Below are 18,531 nucleotides of genomic sequence, written 5' to 3' on the forward strand. Positions count from 1 at the left end.
TATTTAGTTTGTTCTGTAGGGTGGGGTGGGGTCTGTTTCACTCTTCAGATGGTGGTAAAACCCCCTCCAGGTCTTTAGAAGGTGGTTTTCAGCAGAGTGATCTTAATTTAGATTAGCACTGACTTCATCTTAATTCACACGGTCCATTAAGTACATTTTCTTGCCCGGCAACCATACATTTATTAAACCACTTTGAACATGCCGTCCCTATTCTTTTGAGGGGGCAAGTCATTACAGGAGAAACATTTTCAAAACCATTCACTATAATTCTCCCCTCTCAAAAATAGCTACCGCGGCTGATCTACAAGCCAGCGACGCGTCGCAATGTGTTTTGCGCGGCGTCGTGACTCGTGAACATGTGGATCTGCTATTTTAGGATTGAAACTGGGAAAGCGTTTTATCGTCACTGTCCAGCAGAAACCTTGTATCTCCAAGTTTCAAATTTGCTGCTGGAGAAAAGTAAAGCCCTGCTTCATCATAAAAGACTGTCGCTCAAAACTAGTGAAAATAGCCGATCTACGAGCACATCGCGAGGCGTTGTGTGCTTGTAGATCGGCTAATTTCACTATTTTTAATCATTTTTAAAATGATAAGAAAAAATCACACCTGTGTGAACTGAGCGGTGGTTTACCCACCAACCCCCCCCCCCCCCCCTCCCCCCTTGTGTGTGTGTGTGTGTGTGTGTGTGTGTGTGTGTGTGTGTGTGTGTGTGTGTGTGTGTGTGTGTGTGTGTATTGCAGTTGATGCACAGGCCAGGCTAGACTCAACAGCACCTCTCTGGTCACCCAGGGTACTCAGGCTACACCAGAGGCTACATACAGACAGACACACAGACACACAGACAGACACGGATACACACACGGCCACGCTATGGAGACGGTGTGACCACCGCTCAAAAAGGAAGGTTTTGGACATACAAGGTTTCCTCTGGAATTTGGGTGAACTACTGATTTGGAGGGCATTTGTAGAATGGCTCAGTGGCCTTGTGGTTAAAGTGGCCGCCCTAAGACTGGGAGGTCGTGGTTCAAACCCTGGTTGGCTCATACCAAATGGGACCCAGTGCCTCCCTGCTTGGCACTCAACTTCAAGGGTTGGATTGGGGGTAAGTCCCTGTGATATACGCTGCCTGCCTATCTGACCAAACATCTCCAAAAGGTTAGCAACACCCACAGCCACAACACCAGAGGGAGCGCACACAATGACCTGATAACACAAACCCATAAGACAAATATGGGTAAATTATCCTTCTACAACGCTGCCACCCAGGTGTGGAATTCCTTGACTACCTCCCTTAAAACATGTAGCTCGCTGGCATCCTTCAAAACTGCCCTGAGTGAAAACTCACCTTTCAGGAGGCCAGAAGTGAGCACACCCCCCTTACCTTAGCCCCACCCCCTTGTTTCCCCTATCCTGTACAGTATAGTGTTTTTTATAACTGCTATATTATTGAATGTCTTCTTTGCTTGCTATTTATTATGTCCATGAATTAAATACAGAGGGCTTCCAACGTAAATAAAAAGACCGTAAAAGGTCTTATTTGGAATGTTCCTTTTAGGGAGGGTGTTTAACTGTACTTGTACAGTACTATATTTCAATTGTATTGACTATACGTGTACTGTTCTCCTTTTTAGTCTAATTAAATAATCAATCAATCAATCAAGCCTCACGCTACAAAAAACAGGGGATAGGCTCCTGCCCTATGGGCCTCATGGCTCGGCAAGGCTTTTACTCTTTGTAGAATCGCTCTCAATGGGTTAAATGGGGCTTAAGTGGCGGTTAAATGACTCTGCCTCTGATAGCTGATCTACAAGCTCGCGGTGCGTCGCATCGGGCCCAAGAATGTGGCAACGGGTTCAGGGCCTGCAGTGTCTTTAGATCAGATGTCACTTAAGGCCAGAGGCGCTGAGAGGAAAACAGGATGAGAAATAGAAGGAAACAGTGTGAGCTGTCTTATGTGTCATCATGCTTCATATCAGGGTGGGGGAGGGAAGGGCTTTAGGACCCCGAGGGACAAATAATCTGTCTCTGTCGGGCTAGCCTCGGGATCCAGGCATTTCAAGAAGAAACGCCTGGGTCAGCCCCCTTGTAACTGTGGTTCACAACATTTTAACTGTAATTGTGTTAGGGTTAGGGTTTGCTTTTCGATGTGCACAGTACACAATGAAACAATAATAATAACAGTAGATAATAATCGTTTCTGTCTCCGAAGTATCGCAAGATTTGGTTCCCAGAGAGGAAACGGTGGATAGTCTCGCGATACTGGCACCCGGGAGAGTGTTTTCAGCAGGTCTTTCAGTCCGAGTGTATCAAAGGGTGCGTTCGGAAATGTGCACCGGGTGTGTGCTCAGTCAGTGTAGTGAGTGCCTAAACCCAACCCTAATCCTAACCCTAACCTCAGTCAAACTATGCCTAAACCCAACCCTAACCCTAACCTCAGTAAAACTATGCCAAAAACTAACCCTAACCAGACCCGGTGCGCATATCCGAACGCACCCTTTGATACACTCGGACTGAAAGACCTGCTGAAAACACTCTCCCACTGTCACCCATGGGGAGCTTCATGGCCGGACATGGCGCATCCCCGTTGTCACGTGATATCCCTACCTCTTATTTACCTTGGTTTAGCAGCAGCCGGCAGCAGAATAGCTGACAGGAGCAGAGAGGGAGGGGATGGGGGAGGGATGGGACAATACGCGATATTATCGTTTATCGTGATAAAAAACACTTGTGATAATCGTATCGTGGAGATATAATTTATCGTGATATCGTCCTCCGTCATGCACTGGGATCAATTCACCTTTTATGTGCCGAGTTGCATATCCGGTATCACTTAAACCCTCTATAATTGGTAAAAGGTACTGTAATATACGTACTTGATCCTGTCTTTTTTCACTCTCTATCAAATGTCTTTGCCAAAGAATAGCCGATCTACAAGCTTACAACGCGTTGTGATGCGACGCGTTGTAAGCTTGTAGATCTGCTATTTTTTGGCAAATGTTCCGCCCCCGGATAATGGATTTTGTTTATCGCGATAATAACGCGATAATATCGCAAATCGCGATTTATTTTGTCACAATAATCGTGATATGACATTTTCATATCGTCGCATGCCTAGGGAGGGGATGCAGGCGCAGAGATCAGGATTGCCCAATGAAATTCATCTGCTCGTATCCCCGCCCTTCTGGGTAGTAGAACGTCCGCGCTCGCCCAGCTTACTGTCGGGAAATCGATGAACGTCATCATAGCACCACGTCGATCAGTATTGCCATTTCTGCTTATTTATAAGCGACTTTAGGGCTAGTTTTCTCTTGGATACTGGTAGTTGCGGCTTGTGGTTTTCTGGGTCTTGTTTCGGATCTTCTGTCGCCATTTGTGCCTGCTTCCTGAATGTTGTTTTAACCAGTGGATTGATTGATATGATGGATTGTTGTTGAAAATAGCGGATCTGCAAGCTCACAATGTGTGATTCTTGTTGTAAATAGCCGATGTACACAGGTTAAAGTGGTCGAACTGATCTTTGACGGTCGCTCCTTCTGGGCTCGCTGTCGCAGACCCGGTTGCTTGTTTCTCGCAAAAAAATCTGGCAACGCTGCCAGTATAGTCCAGACAGTGCTGGAATAAGTAGGCTAACCAGTAGGGCATTCACGAATAGTGATTTTTAGTATTCTAATTATTCGACCTCAAAGTATTCTAATAGTCGAATATTCGACAGCACTGGCCAAACTGTCAAATGTTAAGTAAGCAAGAGGCAAACATTGTGAAAATAGCCGAACTACATGCTCTGTGAGCATGTAGATCTGCTATTTTCACAATATTTATCTGTGGAACCGAGTCACATTGATACCTACAATTCCAATTTCCAAGTGCTTGTCAGGGTGGGGGTCCCCTGTTCATATGTGTTTATTTTGGGGGTCACGGCCTAAAAAGGTTTGAGAAGCCCTGGTATAGAGCATTAACAAATGCATCCACCAGGGGCATTGACAACTCATTCTTATGACTTCCTATCTAGCCAAGCTTTATAAACTATATATTTTTTAAAGAGAAAACAACAATAAAAATAAAAAAAGCGAATATTCGACTTTGGTGAATGCCCTACTAACCAGATTGTTTTACTTAAAGCTATACTGTGTAAGATGCCCAACTAGTGGTCATTAGCCCTATAGCAAACCGCGGTCGCGTCCGCGTCTTTCGGCCGTTTTTCGTACCTTCAGACCCCCGCGTCTGCCTCCACCTTGCTGAGATCTATCTTTTGAGGGGTCCCTTGTTCCTGTGCGTTCAGTAATTCCAGAGATACAGACTCCTTCACCCTGCCTGGTAGGCGAAATTACCTAGAGAAGGGATGGTACAAACGGGCGACAACAAATATGGCTGCCATAGCGACCCCACTTCAAGATGCGCTGTGATTGGCCGGCAGTTGTATAACCCTCGCTGTGATTGGCCGGTAGTGTGATGACGCAATTTTGGCGCGAGATCCGGTCCCCGGCAAGGATCGCAGTTTACATATATAGAGAAGGCTTTACAGGCTGAAATTCACGGAGTGGGTGTTCTAAAACTTTAGCGATTTAACAGTTAGGACAATTTTAAGATTTGTTTTATAAAAAAAGTTACATGGTACAACTTTAAGTAAAAGTAAGTAATACCACAATGTAGAAATACTCTACACTTGTATTCTACGTACGAGGGAGGATTCTATCAATGCTTTCCAATGGGAATGGAGCGGTTTGCTGCCATTTGTGAATTTCTGCAAAAAAACAAAAGAAAAAACACTCCATTCCCATTGCAATGCATTGGCAGAATCCGCCCTAATGGGTAGAATAAAAGTGCGTTCTGACCTTGAGAACGCACATAATATCTGAGCCATAATATTCTTATCGTCGGCCCAAAATTCACAGCTCCACAGTCCTATAAGCCCGAGTTATACTTTCCCGTAGGGCGCGGTAGGTCTCGCTTCGAAACTAGCAGATCTACAAGCTCGCAACACGTCATGTGCGCGATGCGTTGTAAGCTTGTAGATCTGTGCAGTGTGGGGTTACTACGTGACTAGGGCTTCTCAGACACTGTACGCTCATACACTGAACAAACCAGATGAGACGGGTAGTGATTGTGTACTGTGATTCTGTTAACACTCGCATGACTGAACCTGATTTTGAGATTTTGAGGTGTTTTGTGTTTGCTGAGGAAACTCTGAGAAATGTTCCCTTTCATGATTTTTCCTTATCATAAAAGCAAAGTCTTGTTTTTTTCTACCATTTGAGACGTTTTGTAAATATGAAATAAAATGTTTTGAGTGTTTCCTGAGCATTCTAATTCCATTTCTAAATCTCAAAAACAGGTCAAAATGACCTGTTAGTCATGCGAGTGTTAATTCACGTCTCAAATCGCATTGAGTGGTGATATACCATATTGTATTTCTTTTTTTTTTTTACCGCGGTAAGGAACTTGACGCCGCGGTACGGCGGTTACCGTGCCCAGCCCTAGCACCTGACCTGGATTCAAAGTATTAACACCAAAATATTCTTCCAATACCAAAGGGTAAAAGTAGTACTCATTATTGCAGAATGGTTCATTTCATCATACCACATTGGATTGTAATTAGTAATGCATTAACTTTAATGTTGCAAGCTGGGGTTTCTGGGTATACTGTTGCTTGAGTCATACAATGCATAAGTGAAACGTGAAAATAGAAATACTCAAGTAAGTACCTCAAAAGTATAGTACTTGATTCATTTAGTGATTTAGTGATTCATTTAGTGACATTCCCACCATTGCCAGTACTGTATGTACTGTATGTACTTTAGACCAGTGGGTTCCCAAACCTTTTAGCTGGAGAGATTAGCAGATCTACAAGCTCACAACCCGTCGCTTCGTGCCGCGTTGTGAGTAGATCGGCTATTTTCGCTACTGCTTAAACATTTGTTTTCTAATTTATGGAATTTCTTCGATTTTTTATTTATTAATTCAATTACGTAGAAAACTCATCATATATTTATTCCTTTATTCACATGCTATTTTACTCATTCTAACCTCCGCAAGTATCGAAACACAACAAGTGATCAGAAAAGGCCTATAAGCCAAAGAAAAGGGCCATTATATCGTCACTGTCGGGCAGAAACCTCATATCTCCCAAGTTTCAAATGTGTACGTTTTTTTGGTAAAGCAAAGCACCGCTTCATCACACAAGACCGTCGCACAAAACGAGTGAAAACAGCAGATCTACAAGCACACAACGCCTCGCACCGCGAGGCGTTGTGTGCTTGTAGATCGGCTGTTTTCAGCAGTTTAGTTCATTTTTCAAACGATAAATACAAATTAAAGAAACGCTTTTGGACATACACGTTTTCCACCCGACAACGACGATATTGTTGTTTATAATGCAGTTAAAGAGAGACACTGAGCTCAGTGGAACGCGTGCTGTCTCGAGGGCCATGCTGCTGCTGCTATAGCTGGACTCCCATTCGCTGTACAAAGCTGAGAAACACTTGAACAGAAGAATGGGCCTTCTGTGTCCAACTTCATGTTAAGGTCATGGAAAACAGACGCAACAACACACACGACTCAGACGAAATAATGTTTAGACTGCTGCTTAACATCATATCTCACCCCCTCTCTCTCTCTCTCTCTCTCTCTCTCTCTCTCTCTCTCTCTCTCTCTCTCCCTTTCTCTCTCTCCCTCCAGGCTGTGTGTGTTCTGGGGCGTGCTGGAGGTCGTGACCTGCGTCAGCAGGTCAGGGAGAAGGAAGGTGAGTCCATGGCTTTCATTTCCCTTTTTTTCTATTCAACATAAACCACCAGTAAGACGCACTGATAGTCTGGGGATATCTTCAGAAATAGTGTCATATCCTGGAATAAATTCCTTACCAAAAAAATGTCTTCACCAATGTGTTTGTAAAGGTGTCTAGTAACACATCCCACAAAGACTGAAATTCAGTTTCCCTAGAGAGAATCCTTGACAGCTGCTGAAAGTTGGGGTCCCATTAAATTAGCTATACAGGATAAAACACACTAAAATAAATATGCTTTAAGGAGCATGTGAGGGGTCAAACTAGGGGTTTTTCATGTTTCTGAATCCAAGAAGAAAAACATTCCTTGGGCGAAAAAAGCCCCCACAAAACTATGGTTTAGTGATGAGCCATCACGTTTCACAGTTTTGTGGAAGCCGCCTTTACCCCAAGGAATGTTTTTCGTGCAAAACAAATGCTTGCAATGGATTCAGAAACATGAAAAACCCCTAGTTTGACCCCTCACATGCTACTTAAAGCAGCTTTATTTTGGTGTGTTTTATCCTGTATAGTTAATTTAATGGGACCCTAACTTTCAGCAGCTGTCAAGGATTCTCCTAGGGAAACTGAATTTCAGTCTTTGTGAGATGTGTTACTAGAGACCTTTACAAACACATTGGTGAAGAAATCATTTGGTAAGGAATTTATTCCAGGACTTTTTGAGATATCCCCCCGACTATGAGGGGCGAGAAGCACTGAAACATCAGAGCTTCTTGATGGCTGTTGGGTGCCCCCCCCACCCCCCGCGCGACAATGACCCCCGCAACAACCCCCCCGTGCGAAATGTCTGCGAAATTCGCGGGGTGAACTGCTCGGCCAAGTTGATATTCCATAGTTGTTGAGCTGGGCAGGGATAAGTTCATTCACATGAGGTGGAAAAATGTTTGATTCTTACTTGCAATGTATCAGCTCAGATCATACTATGACCATTGGATCTCACTGGGTGAGTGTCTGTCTGTCTGTCTGAGTGAGTGCAGACTCAGAGTGCGTTGTGGACTGCGTTGCGGCCCCGCCCCCAGATCAAATGGATCGGCTTGGCTCTTTTTTCTTTTCTCTCTCATTTTTTGTTGCCTTTTGGCAACGTGATGCCTGACTCACAGCGCGTCATGCGTGTCATAGTAGCGGCGGCGCTGGCTTCTTGATACGGCACAGTTAAGAAGCAGGAACTAAACTACTAATCTGGCTGGTTGAGTCATCATTGTGATGTCAGCACAGGGTCAGCTATATCCATATCTGGAGTTTGTGAGGTCAGATGTAGAGGTATTGGCCAGGTCCATAATATATGGAGATGTCTTGGCCATATGTGGAGTGTGACATGAGGCGTGACGCACAAACGGACGGGCATGATCTGCAGGTTTTCATACTAAATGCGACCTATGGTCGCAAGTCAACTTACCGGAGACCAAGACGGAATATTAACTAAATATTGGACCCGATAGTCACAAGCCACACAATATTAAAACATAAACCATACTACAAGGCTTTCTACGCGCGTGAGATTTGCCGTCAGACGCCGGCGGCCATAGGCCTGCAGTATAGACAGAATAACGTCACATGGCAAACTGCGTAAATACCAACAGCAATGCTCTCAACATTATTAATAGCGACTCTAGCGAGTGTCCTACAGAGTAGCATGAGCATGCTGTAAACATGAACAAAGGTCAATTAACACCAAGCATAACTTTAATGTAAATGTTAAGTGGATGGGTTCTCACCATAACTATAACAGCAGTGGTTAACAATATAGTTATCGTAGTGCTGGGTTTGAATGACCCAGTGTTATAAAAATTTAGAAAAATGACTAATTTAATATGAGCTGTTCAAGGTACTTTATTGTTACGTCTTTTTGTACAGGTACAACAGAGTAAAACTTGTTTTGTTTGGCATCCTTCAGAGTTCAGACAATGCAGTGGTATATCTAAAAACAGCAAACAATATAATAACAGCAAACCACATCTAAAAAAATTATAATAATCTAAAAGGGGTAATAATAATAAGACGTAGGAAGATGAGTAAAGAAAGAGAGTGCAAAAGGCAAAAGATCAACGAGAAAATAAAAGAGCATCCTCAAATGTACATGTTCATAAAGTTTGGCATATTCTATACGCCAACAGCATATCTTTCCAGTAGTTGCTACTGTACTGTACTCTATCAAGCGTTACAGTATACCCCCCCCCCCAAAAAAAAAAAATATATCAACTGAACTGTTATGTATACTATACATAACAGTTCAGTTGATATATTTTTTTTTTCTTTTTTTTTTTTTTTCTTATGCCTATACATTGTATAGGCATAAGATACTTGTGTTACAATGAGCCGTATGTACCTCATTCACTTTGTTTAATTTGTGTTGCATCATCCAAAGAGTAGATTCTCACTCCCGACTTGTCAGGCTGTTGTTTAGAGCAGTGGTTCTCAACCTGTGGGTAGGGACCCCCAGAGGGGTCCCCAAATTATTTTGGGGGGTCCCCAGATGATTAACTTAATCTGCAACATTGTTACTTTTTTGTAATGCCTCTACTCTTAGTGCTCGTCAGGGTGGGGGGGTCCCCAGTTAAAATCGGATTATTTTGGGGGTCGCGGCCTGAAAAGGTTGAGAACCACTGGTTTAGAGGCCAGCGTAGCGGCTCAAACGGTAACCTAACTATCTTGTATGTACGAAGAAAGGAGAGAGGTTCAGTTCACTGCTGAATGCCCGGGCGATGGTTGAAGAGTTATTAACTTAACTCGGGGTCAGCGAAGCCGGCCAGTGCCCGACCTATTAATAGAGGAACACGGCCTGAACCCGGCAGTAATCAGCGGGTCGCGATCGGGCCGGGCACCCGTTGGGGGCCTCGCCGGGCGGGCAGACCTCTAGCCCCAACCACCCACAACAATGGCGGGCTTGTTAGCATAATAACAAAAAATTCTGACCCTCGACCCTGGGGTCTGACTATTTCCATGCTCCGACATACCAACGTGACACATTACAAAGCAGCGGTGCGTGTGTGTGTCTGTGTGCGTGTGTGTGTGTGTGTGTGTGTGTGTGTGTGTGTGTGTGTGTGTGTGTGTGTGTGTGTGTGTGTGTGTGTGTGCATGTGTGTGTGAGTGAGAGGCAGGGGTCACGGCTGCCTAGTTAAGGGGTCACATCTTGGCTCTCATTACCGCGCACTAGTTACGTGGCAGCTGCGAGTTTGATGTCGAGAACCCCCCGATGCCCACGCTCACACACACACACACACACACACACACACACACACACACACACTCACACACACTTACACACGTGCACGCACACACACGCACTCTTGTTAGAGGAATCTTGTTTGATCGAGTGGTAAACTGTAAAAGATGCACTCACACACACACACACACGGATAAACATTCACAGTTAAACACATGTGTACAGTTACTCGTGTATACACGGACATGTAAATACGGCACACACGCACACACACACACACACACACACACACACACACACACACACACACACACACACACACACACACACACACACACACACACACACACACACACACACACGTTCACCCAACACCTGTTCTCTCTCAAGCTGTGAGCGGTACACACACACACTATACACTGTTGTAATGTTTACTCGTGCATGCTTATCGTCGCTGTCGGGTGGAAACCTTGTATGTCCAAAACCGTTCGTTTTTATCATTTTAAAAATGATTTCAACTAGTGAGACTGGCTATTTTCACTACATTTGTGAGGCAGTCTAATATGATGAGGCAGGGCTTTAATTTGCGAAGAAAAACATGCAAAAAATGCGAAACTTGGATATACAAGGTTTCTGCTGTACAGTGACGTGTTTATCACAGACAGACTGACTGACTGACTGACTGACTGACTGACTGACTGACTGACTGACTGACTGACTGACTGACTGACTGACTGACTGACTGCCAGACACAGGGGAACCTCAGTTGTCATAGCAGTACCAAAAATATACAACGCATGATTGCGACTGAGAATAAAGAATAAAATGATCATAAACAATGAAACTAAATAAGTAGTAATAAGAGAGAGAGAGAGAGCGCGCGCGCGAGAGAGAGAGAGAGAGCATGTGTGTGTGTGTGTGTGTGTGTGTGTGTGTGTGTGTGCGTGTGTGTGTGCGTGCGTGCGTGCGTGCGTGCGTGCGTGCGTGCGGGCGGGTGTGTGTGTGGGTGGGTGTGGTACGGAGTTTAGTGTTGTGTTGCATGACTTGCGTTGCATGACTTGCGTTGCGTTGCGTTGCGTTGCGTTGCGTTGCGTTGCGTTGCGTTGCGTTGCGTTGCGTTGCGTTTGTATTGTGTGCTGTTTTGTCATGTATCGTGCCTGTATGTTGTGAGCTGTCCTAATTGTGGTGTTGTTGTGTGCCGTTGGCTGCTGTGCCAAACAGATATGGGTTCAGAAAACCCTTTATCTACAACCACAGAGGACCACTTCAAAGACCGGACACACACACACACACACACACACACACACACACACACACACACACACACACACACACACACACACACACACACACACACAGTGTGTTTATACTTGAAAACCCCACAACATGTTGTTATCATGATGCTATCATGTTAATCTGTGCTATTTGTTTTGTTCTGGAGGTGGGGTTGGGGTGTGGGGGGAGGGGGTCAGGATTCTAACCTGCAACAAGGCTGATAAAACCCCCCAGGTCTTTAGACCAGTCGTTCTCAAACTCATTTCATTTCAAGGATCCAAAATTCATATGTATATTTAATTTTGGTCATGGACCCCCATCTGAAAATATGTTGTGTCAGGGTTCCCCCATGAGAGAAGATTTGTACAATTATTATTTTTTTTTTCTAAACTTTAGTTTTTTCTTAAAATAATTTTGTGTTTACTCAATCTTGAAAATGAAAACTAGACTAAAACGTTATGGAGGGACTAGTGTAGAGGAGAGTCATTTTATGTTTGGTTGTTCTCAGGTGCGTGCTGAAAATAGCAGATCTACAAGCTCACAACCAAGTGTAAAATCAGTCATTACGATACCATCAAGGCCTGCCAAAATACATTTTAGTTGACCACCAGTAAATCAACTGTAGATTTAGTTGCCTAACATCTTATGATATTTAGTTGACTAAAATTAGACTAAAACTAATACTTTTCCGGCGACTAAATTATGACTAAAACTAAATGACATTTTATTCAAAAGACTATATGACTAAAACTAAATCAGAATTTGCTGTCAAAAACAACACTGCACCAGGGGCGTCAATTGGGTATGGCAGGGGTATGCAGCTGCCATACCCTGGGTCCAGGGGGGAAAATAAAAGTTACTTTTAATATAAATCCATGAATGTCTCTTTGTCTATCTGTGCTGGTTATTATGTTGTTAAATTACAGTAAAATTACTACAAATGCAAAATTTAACAAAATGGTCACTTTAACAAGATATTATAATTATTTTCTCCACACTTGTATTCTCCCCATCTTGACAAAATGGTATATTCCTAGGTTCCGCAGGTCAGCTGCACAGGTGCAATTCATTATTAATTGTGGCACATTTACTAACATGCCAAGTTTAGCTGCACGCAACCATTCCAGGCTGCCATATCCAGCCCAAGAAACCATAGAAACGAGGGGAAAATAGAGTTTACTTCTTAAAATAAATGTATCATGCCTGTTGCTAAGGTATGGCAACATCGGCGGCGTAGCTCATTCCTCCACAGCTTCCTGGATGAATAATAAACCAGTATTAACCCTGGTTTCTCCGAAATGAACGCTTTTCAGTGTCACTTCCTCCACCCCTGTCGCGTTGTGCAATCGGACGCTTTATGGTTTTTCTTGCCGAGTCGTGCGTTTCTTGTGGAAATGTTGCGACATTTTGTGGTTTCGACCTGTTCCTCAAAAATATTACCACACACACACAACTTTCATAACCTCTGTCATAAAAAATGACACCATATGTCACGTTTTCCTTCCCATCCTGTTTGACCCCCCGGAGTTAGTCAGAGGTTGGCGGAGCGTGCAGTGGTGCAAGAAGTAGGCTTACTCAGATTTTTTTACTCACTCTTTTGCAAGTAGCCTAAATTTACTTCAGTACATTTTTATTTTGGAGAATAAAACCAAGGAAACCTCCAAAACAATTTGGGTCACACATTATGTCATAAATCGTTGTGATGTGTCTTTTGAACAGGGACGTGCAGAGAATGTTAAAGAGGCAGGGGCTGACATTTCTAAAAGGGTCTTTTGGTGAAAATATAGAAAATAGCCGACCAAGCTTGGAGGTCGGCTATTTTCTGTACTTATCCATGGTCTGGAGAGGGCACTTTTTACAGACGCATAAAAGGGCGGGGGCTCAAGCCCCCTTTGTTGTCTATGTGTGCACGTGCCTGCGTTTGATTTTTTTTTTTTTAAATGACACCATATCCTGTTTGACCCCCCCGGAGTTAGTCCAGTGGTGGAAGAAGTACTCATATTCCTTACTTAAGTAAAAGTATCAATACTGCAATATAGAAATACTCTGTTACAAGTAAAAGTCTGGAACACAACATTTACTTGAGTAAAAGTATAAAAGTATTTGTTTAAAAATGTAGTCAAAGTACCAAAAGTAAAAGTACAAAAACATGTTTGAAAACAGCAGATCTACAAGCTCACAACGCGTTGTGAGCTTGTAGATCTGCTATTTTCAAATAGCCAAGGGAAAAAATATGTCTAAAGTTGTTTATGTATGTTTATTATAATTTACAAATGCAAAGTAACTAGTAAGTAAGTTTTCAAATAATTGTGGTGGAGTAAAAGTACAATATTTGGATCCGAGATGTAGTGGAGTAGAAATGAAAATATTGGAAGTAAAGTACAAATACCTCAAAATTTTACTAAGTAAATGTACTTTGTTACTTTACACCACTGGAAGTAGGCTTACTCAGATTTTTTACTCACTCTTTTGCAAGTAAATTTACTTCAGTACATTTTTACTTCAGTAAAAGTACGAAACTATTGGCATGCAGATATACTTAAATGAGTATTTCACTCAAAAAGATGACTTATTTTCTATCAATTGCACACCTCATGAAGCCTGGTATTCATGGAGATGTTTTGGTTTTGGTCGCATTCCTCAAACGTTAATAATCTGATGACCGGCTGAGTCATCAGAGCCTGAACCTGGAATGTTTTGTTGTCGTTGGAAATGATTTTGTCCACAATTCTGTGCTGTATCCATGTGTGATATGAGAGATAAGAGGCAAATGTTGATCAGAATAAAAATACAAATATACATTCTCTAATTGTTTAGACCAGGGGTCTTCAACGTTTTCAGGCCAAGGTGTCAAGGACCCCTTAGTTGAGAGAGAGATGAAGCAGGGACCCCCGCAACCTGTTAATCTTTTGACAGCACAATCATCAGTGTATTTTGGATTCATGTCAATTTGAGTTTGTAGATATTTAACCACTTGAACCGTCAATACTTACAAAACGTCACCTTCACTCTGTATTTAGTCTGCTCTTTGTCCCCTATACGCCAAAGCTCTTTGCCGAAAATAGCTGTAGCTTGTAGATCTGTAGCTTGTAGATCTTGTAGCTTGTAGATCAGCTTGTATAGATCAGCTATTTTTGGCTAAAGGTCTCTGAATATGGACACTAGGGTTCAAGTGGTTAATATTAAAAAGGAGAAAAAAAAGTTTCTATCACTCAAAGATTTGAAGGACCCCCTGTAGTAACTCTGAGGATCCCCTAGGGGTCCCGGACCCCCTGTTGAAGACCCCTGGTTTAGACTTCTTTTAAATTGAGTAATGCAGATCTTTAAATATAATTTAACTCTTGAGAGCGTAAAATACACTACAGTCTCAAGATCTTTTACATTCTCAAGATCTTTTACATTCTCAAGATCTTTAAGGGTCCATTTGGTTACTAACTCTCCATCATTTAGCTGGGGACCACCTGGAACCCCCTCAAGGACCACTGGTGGCCCCCGGACGACTGGTTGAAAACCGGTGATCTAAATCTATAAAGTAACAAGTAAACTGAAGTTTAAGTAGAAGTACAAAGTATAGAAAAACAGACACACTCAAGTGAAGTAAAAGTACCTCAAATGTGTACTCATGTAACAGTACTTGAGTAAATGTACTTGTTACTTTCCACTTCTGCATTTCTATACTTTCATGTTTATTATGATTTATTATGGTGATGGTTATTTATCACGTGTAATCCTTCTTGGAAAGTGCTTGGGGTCAACCCTGTTGTTTTTAAGCATGCTCTATGAATAAAAAGATGACTTGACTACGTTGTGCCAAGATGTTGTACTTGTTGCTGTAAAACCAAGGAAACCTCCAAAACAATTTGGGTCACACATTATTTCATAAATCGTTGTGGTGTGTATTTTGAACAGGGACGTGCAGGGAATGTTAAAGAGGCAGGGGCTGACATTTCTAAAGGGGCCTTTTGGCGAAATAAATAGAAAATATTTTTTTATTTTCTGTACTTATCCATGGTCTGGAGAGGGCACTTTTTACAGACGGGAAAAAGGGCAGGGGCTCAAGCCCCCTTTGATGTGTGCACGTGCCTGCTTTCGAATATTTACGATGTGTTCTCTCTCTCTCTGTGCGTGTGTGTGTGTGTGTGTGTGTGCACGTGTGTGTGCGCCTGTGTGCGTTTGCGTGCGTTCTCAGGTGGCAGGCGGCCGGAGGCCCAGACAGGTGTTTAGGGCGGAGCCTGTGGAGGGGGTGTGGTCTCAGTGGGGGGCGTGGTCAGAATGCACTCAGACCTGCGGAGTGGGCGTGTCCCAGAGGACCAGAGACTGCAAAGCCCCGCCTCCTCCTCCTCCCCCGCAGACCCCTCCCCTCTCCCACGCCCCTCCCCCTCCCAACTGGGGGGGCTATTTCCCCGCCTCCCGGCCCTACTCCCGGCCCCCCTATTACCCCCCGTCGGTGTCCACCAATCGCAGCCCGGCGGGGCTGCCCCTGTACCGGACCGATCCCGTCGGAGAAGGGGGAGGCGGGCCTTTGTTGCCGGGGCCGGCCGGGGCCAATCCCTCGCAGCGCTTCTACCAGCCGGAGTTCTCCCCGCCGGCCAATCAGGACCCTGTGTCCGTGTACCGGTCCTCCCCCTACCGCGGCGGCGCGTCGTCGCACGGATACGGCCAGCCCACGCGCATCACCAGGAGACCGACCAATCCGGGCTCACAGAGGCTGGGAGGAGGCGGGACCAGAAGGGAGGGACTGAACTCCAGGAGGTGAGAGCGGATTGGACAATTAGAAATACAATAAAAACGATGTATTTTATTGTTGCTGTCGGGGTGGAAACCTTGTATGTCCAAAAAGGTACCTTTATTATTTATTGATTTAAAAACATTTTAAAATTGTAATAATATCTGATCTACAAGCTAGCTGACGACAACATTTCTCATCGCGAAAGCATTGCGAGCTTGTATGACGAAGTAGTTCATTGATTATCAAAGAAATATGAAATATGGAAATACAAGGTTTTCTGCTTGACAGCAACGAGATGTGGTCCACCAAAAAATCATAAACTGTCTTTCTTCAGATGCATCTCGTAGTTCATAGTTAATTTACACTGACACGTCTGTCTTCAAGGCCTTCTTACAATGACACAACACATCTGTCATCAAATTAGGGCTAGTTAGGAGGCTTCCGGGAAGATGGCGGATGGAGTAACAGCCTGAAAAGCAAGCTCCCCGATAGTCGGAAAATAATCTATGCAAAACAACATGTAAGATAAAAACATTTAAAAAAAAAAGTGTGTGGAAGAAACTAGGGCAACTCTAGAACCGGTAAAAAACACATAGTGGTGCTTAAAAACAAGTATTTGAGAGAAATAAGAAGAAGCTAAGATGGCGACAGCCGAGCAAATGACGGAGGTGATCAGAGGACTCGCTGACATCAAACAAAACATGGAAACTTTTAGACAAGAAGTGAGACAAGACTTTGTAAAGTTGAAAGAAGAAATAAGGAGAGAGAACCAAGAAGAAATAAGGATGCTAAAAGAAGAAATGGACACGCAGCAGCAGAAGGTGAGCGGAGAGATGGAGGAACGAAAAGCGGAGATAGCGGAGGTCCAAAGCCGAGTGTCAGCAACGGAGGAGTGGCAAGTAGAGGCGAGCGAGTCGGTGGAATACCTGGAGGATCGGGTGAGGAGACTACAAGAAAGGTTGCTGGACATGCAATCGCGGCAAATGAGAAACAATATAAGGCTGTTCAATTGTCCAGAAACAGCAGAAGACGGGACAAACATGGTTGACTTCATAGAGCAACTGTTGTGGGCTGAACTCGACCTACCAGAGGACACGGAGCTACAGATCATGCGAGCCCACCGAGCCCTGACGCGAAAACCTCGGGACGACGCGGCTCCCCCACGCTCGATCATTATCAACTTCCACAGATTTGATGTAAAGGAGTTGGTTCTCAGAAAGGCGTGGGCTAAAGAAACAAAGGTGGCCGGGAAGAGGCTCGGATGGGACCATGACTACCCACCAGAAGTGGTCAAACTTAGAAAGGAGTATGTGCCAATTAAACGGCTGTTAAAACAAGAAAAAATCACGTTTCAATCGCCATATACAAAGCTAAGAGTCCAGTGGGACGACGGAACGAAGTTGTATACGTCCGCGGCAGAAGCAGCGAGGGATATCCGAGCCAGAGGCTACAGGGAGAGGACAACACCGCGGACACGGGCTCCAGAATCGACGGCGGCGCTGGGCGAGGAGACGACGCAGGATACGGAGAAGATGCAGGACGAGGAGGCGCAGCAGGAACCGGGAACGGAGAGGACGGCTGACACGGCGATGGAGAAGGACAGACGAAGGAAGGAAAACGTGGAGAGATGGCAGCGTGTGTTGAGGAGAAAGACGGGAGAAGAAAAAAGAGGAATGTTGAAAAGGGGGAAAGACAGGAGGCAAGAACAGTCAAAGAATTGGCACAGTGGCCCCCAGCTAGTGCGCCTGAGGACACCACCACCGCCGCCACCACCACCACCATCAACGACACCACCGACACCACCAACAACGCAGACACGGGTCGTAGACCCGGCGGCGGGGGACGTGGAGGTGTCGCTGGAGACGGGAGCAGAGACGACAGGCGAGGCGGCGATGGACGAGAGACGGAGGAAGGAGGAGGTAGAGAGATGGCAGCGAGTATTGAGGAAGAAGACGGGAGAGAAAAGTGGAACGGTGGAAAAAGTGAAAGAAAGAGACAAGAACAGATAAAAAAGTGAGTGCGGGCACCGCATGCTATGGGAAAGAAAGGACAAGGGGAATCTAGAGTTGCAATAGAAGCATATTTGAATGACAGACGGGACCGACGAGGGGATGTTTAGTTTAGGGGGATTGTGTAGTTTTTGATATGTTTGTTGTTTTTTTTTTACTCTTCTGTGTAGTTGGCTAGACGCTGGAAGGACCCAAGAGTAGGGAATATTTTCAGGTCTAGAGAGGGGGCCCTGTCCATGATGGGGACAAACCCCTCAGTTTAGTTAGAGAGGGTAGGGGGTAGTCGCCCCTAGGTGGAAGTCCTGTGTGTGTTTGTGTATGTGTGTGATTAGTGTAGTAGTTTGTTTGTGAGTGCGTGTATGGCATGACATTTGGATGTTAACATTATATTGGACATAAACAGGTAGAACAGATGAGGGGAGATAAGTAAATAACTGATGGTTAATATTATGGGAATTATTTGAACAAAGGATGGTTAACAAGATGTGTATAGTGTCAATGAATGTAAATGTGATTAACTCTCCAGTATAAGGAGAAAGGGTGTAACGACGGACATGATGGTGGAAATGTTCTAATG

At 44.2% G+C, this 18,531-nt stretch overlaps 1 protein-coding gene across 1 annotated transcript in view; it reads left to right on the forward strand.

Moving 5' to 3' along the window:
* Positions 1–18,531, forward strand: part of adamtsl4 (ADAMTS-like 4) — a 118,814-nt gene that overhangs the window by 13,439 nt on the left and 86,844 nt on the right. The window contains exons 2-3 of the mRNA XM_080751713.1: positions 6,676–6,739; positions 15,406–15,968. Coding sequence (XP_080607839.1) covers positions 6,676–6,739; positions 15,406–15,968 — 627 coding nt within the window. The remainder of the gene's footprint in view (positions 1–6,675; positions 6,740–15,405; positions 15,969–18,531) is intronic.

The sequence above is a fragment of the Nannobrachium achirus genome (assembly GCF_963921795.1).
Source record: "Nannobrachium achirus genome assembly, chromosome: 2".
Classification (NCBI taxonomy): domain Eukaryota; kingdom Metazoa; phylum Chordata; class Actinopteri; order Myctophiformes; family Myctophidae; genus Nannobrachium; species Nannobrachium achirus.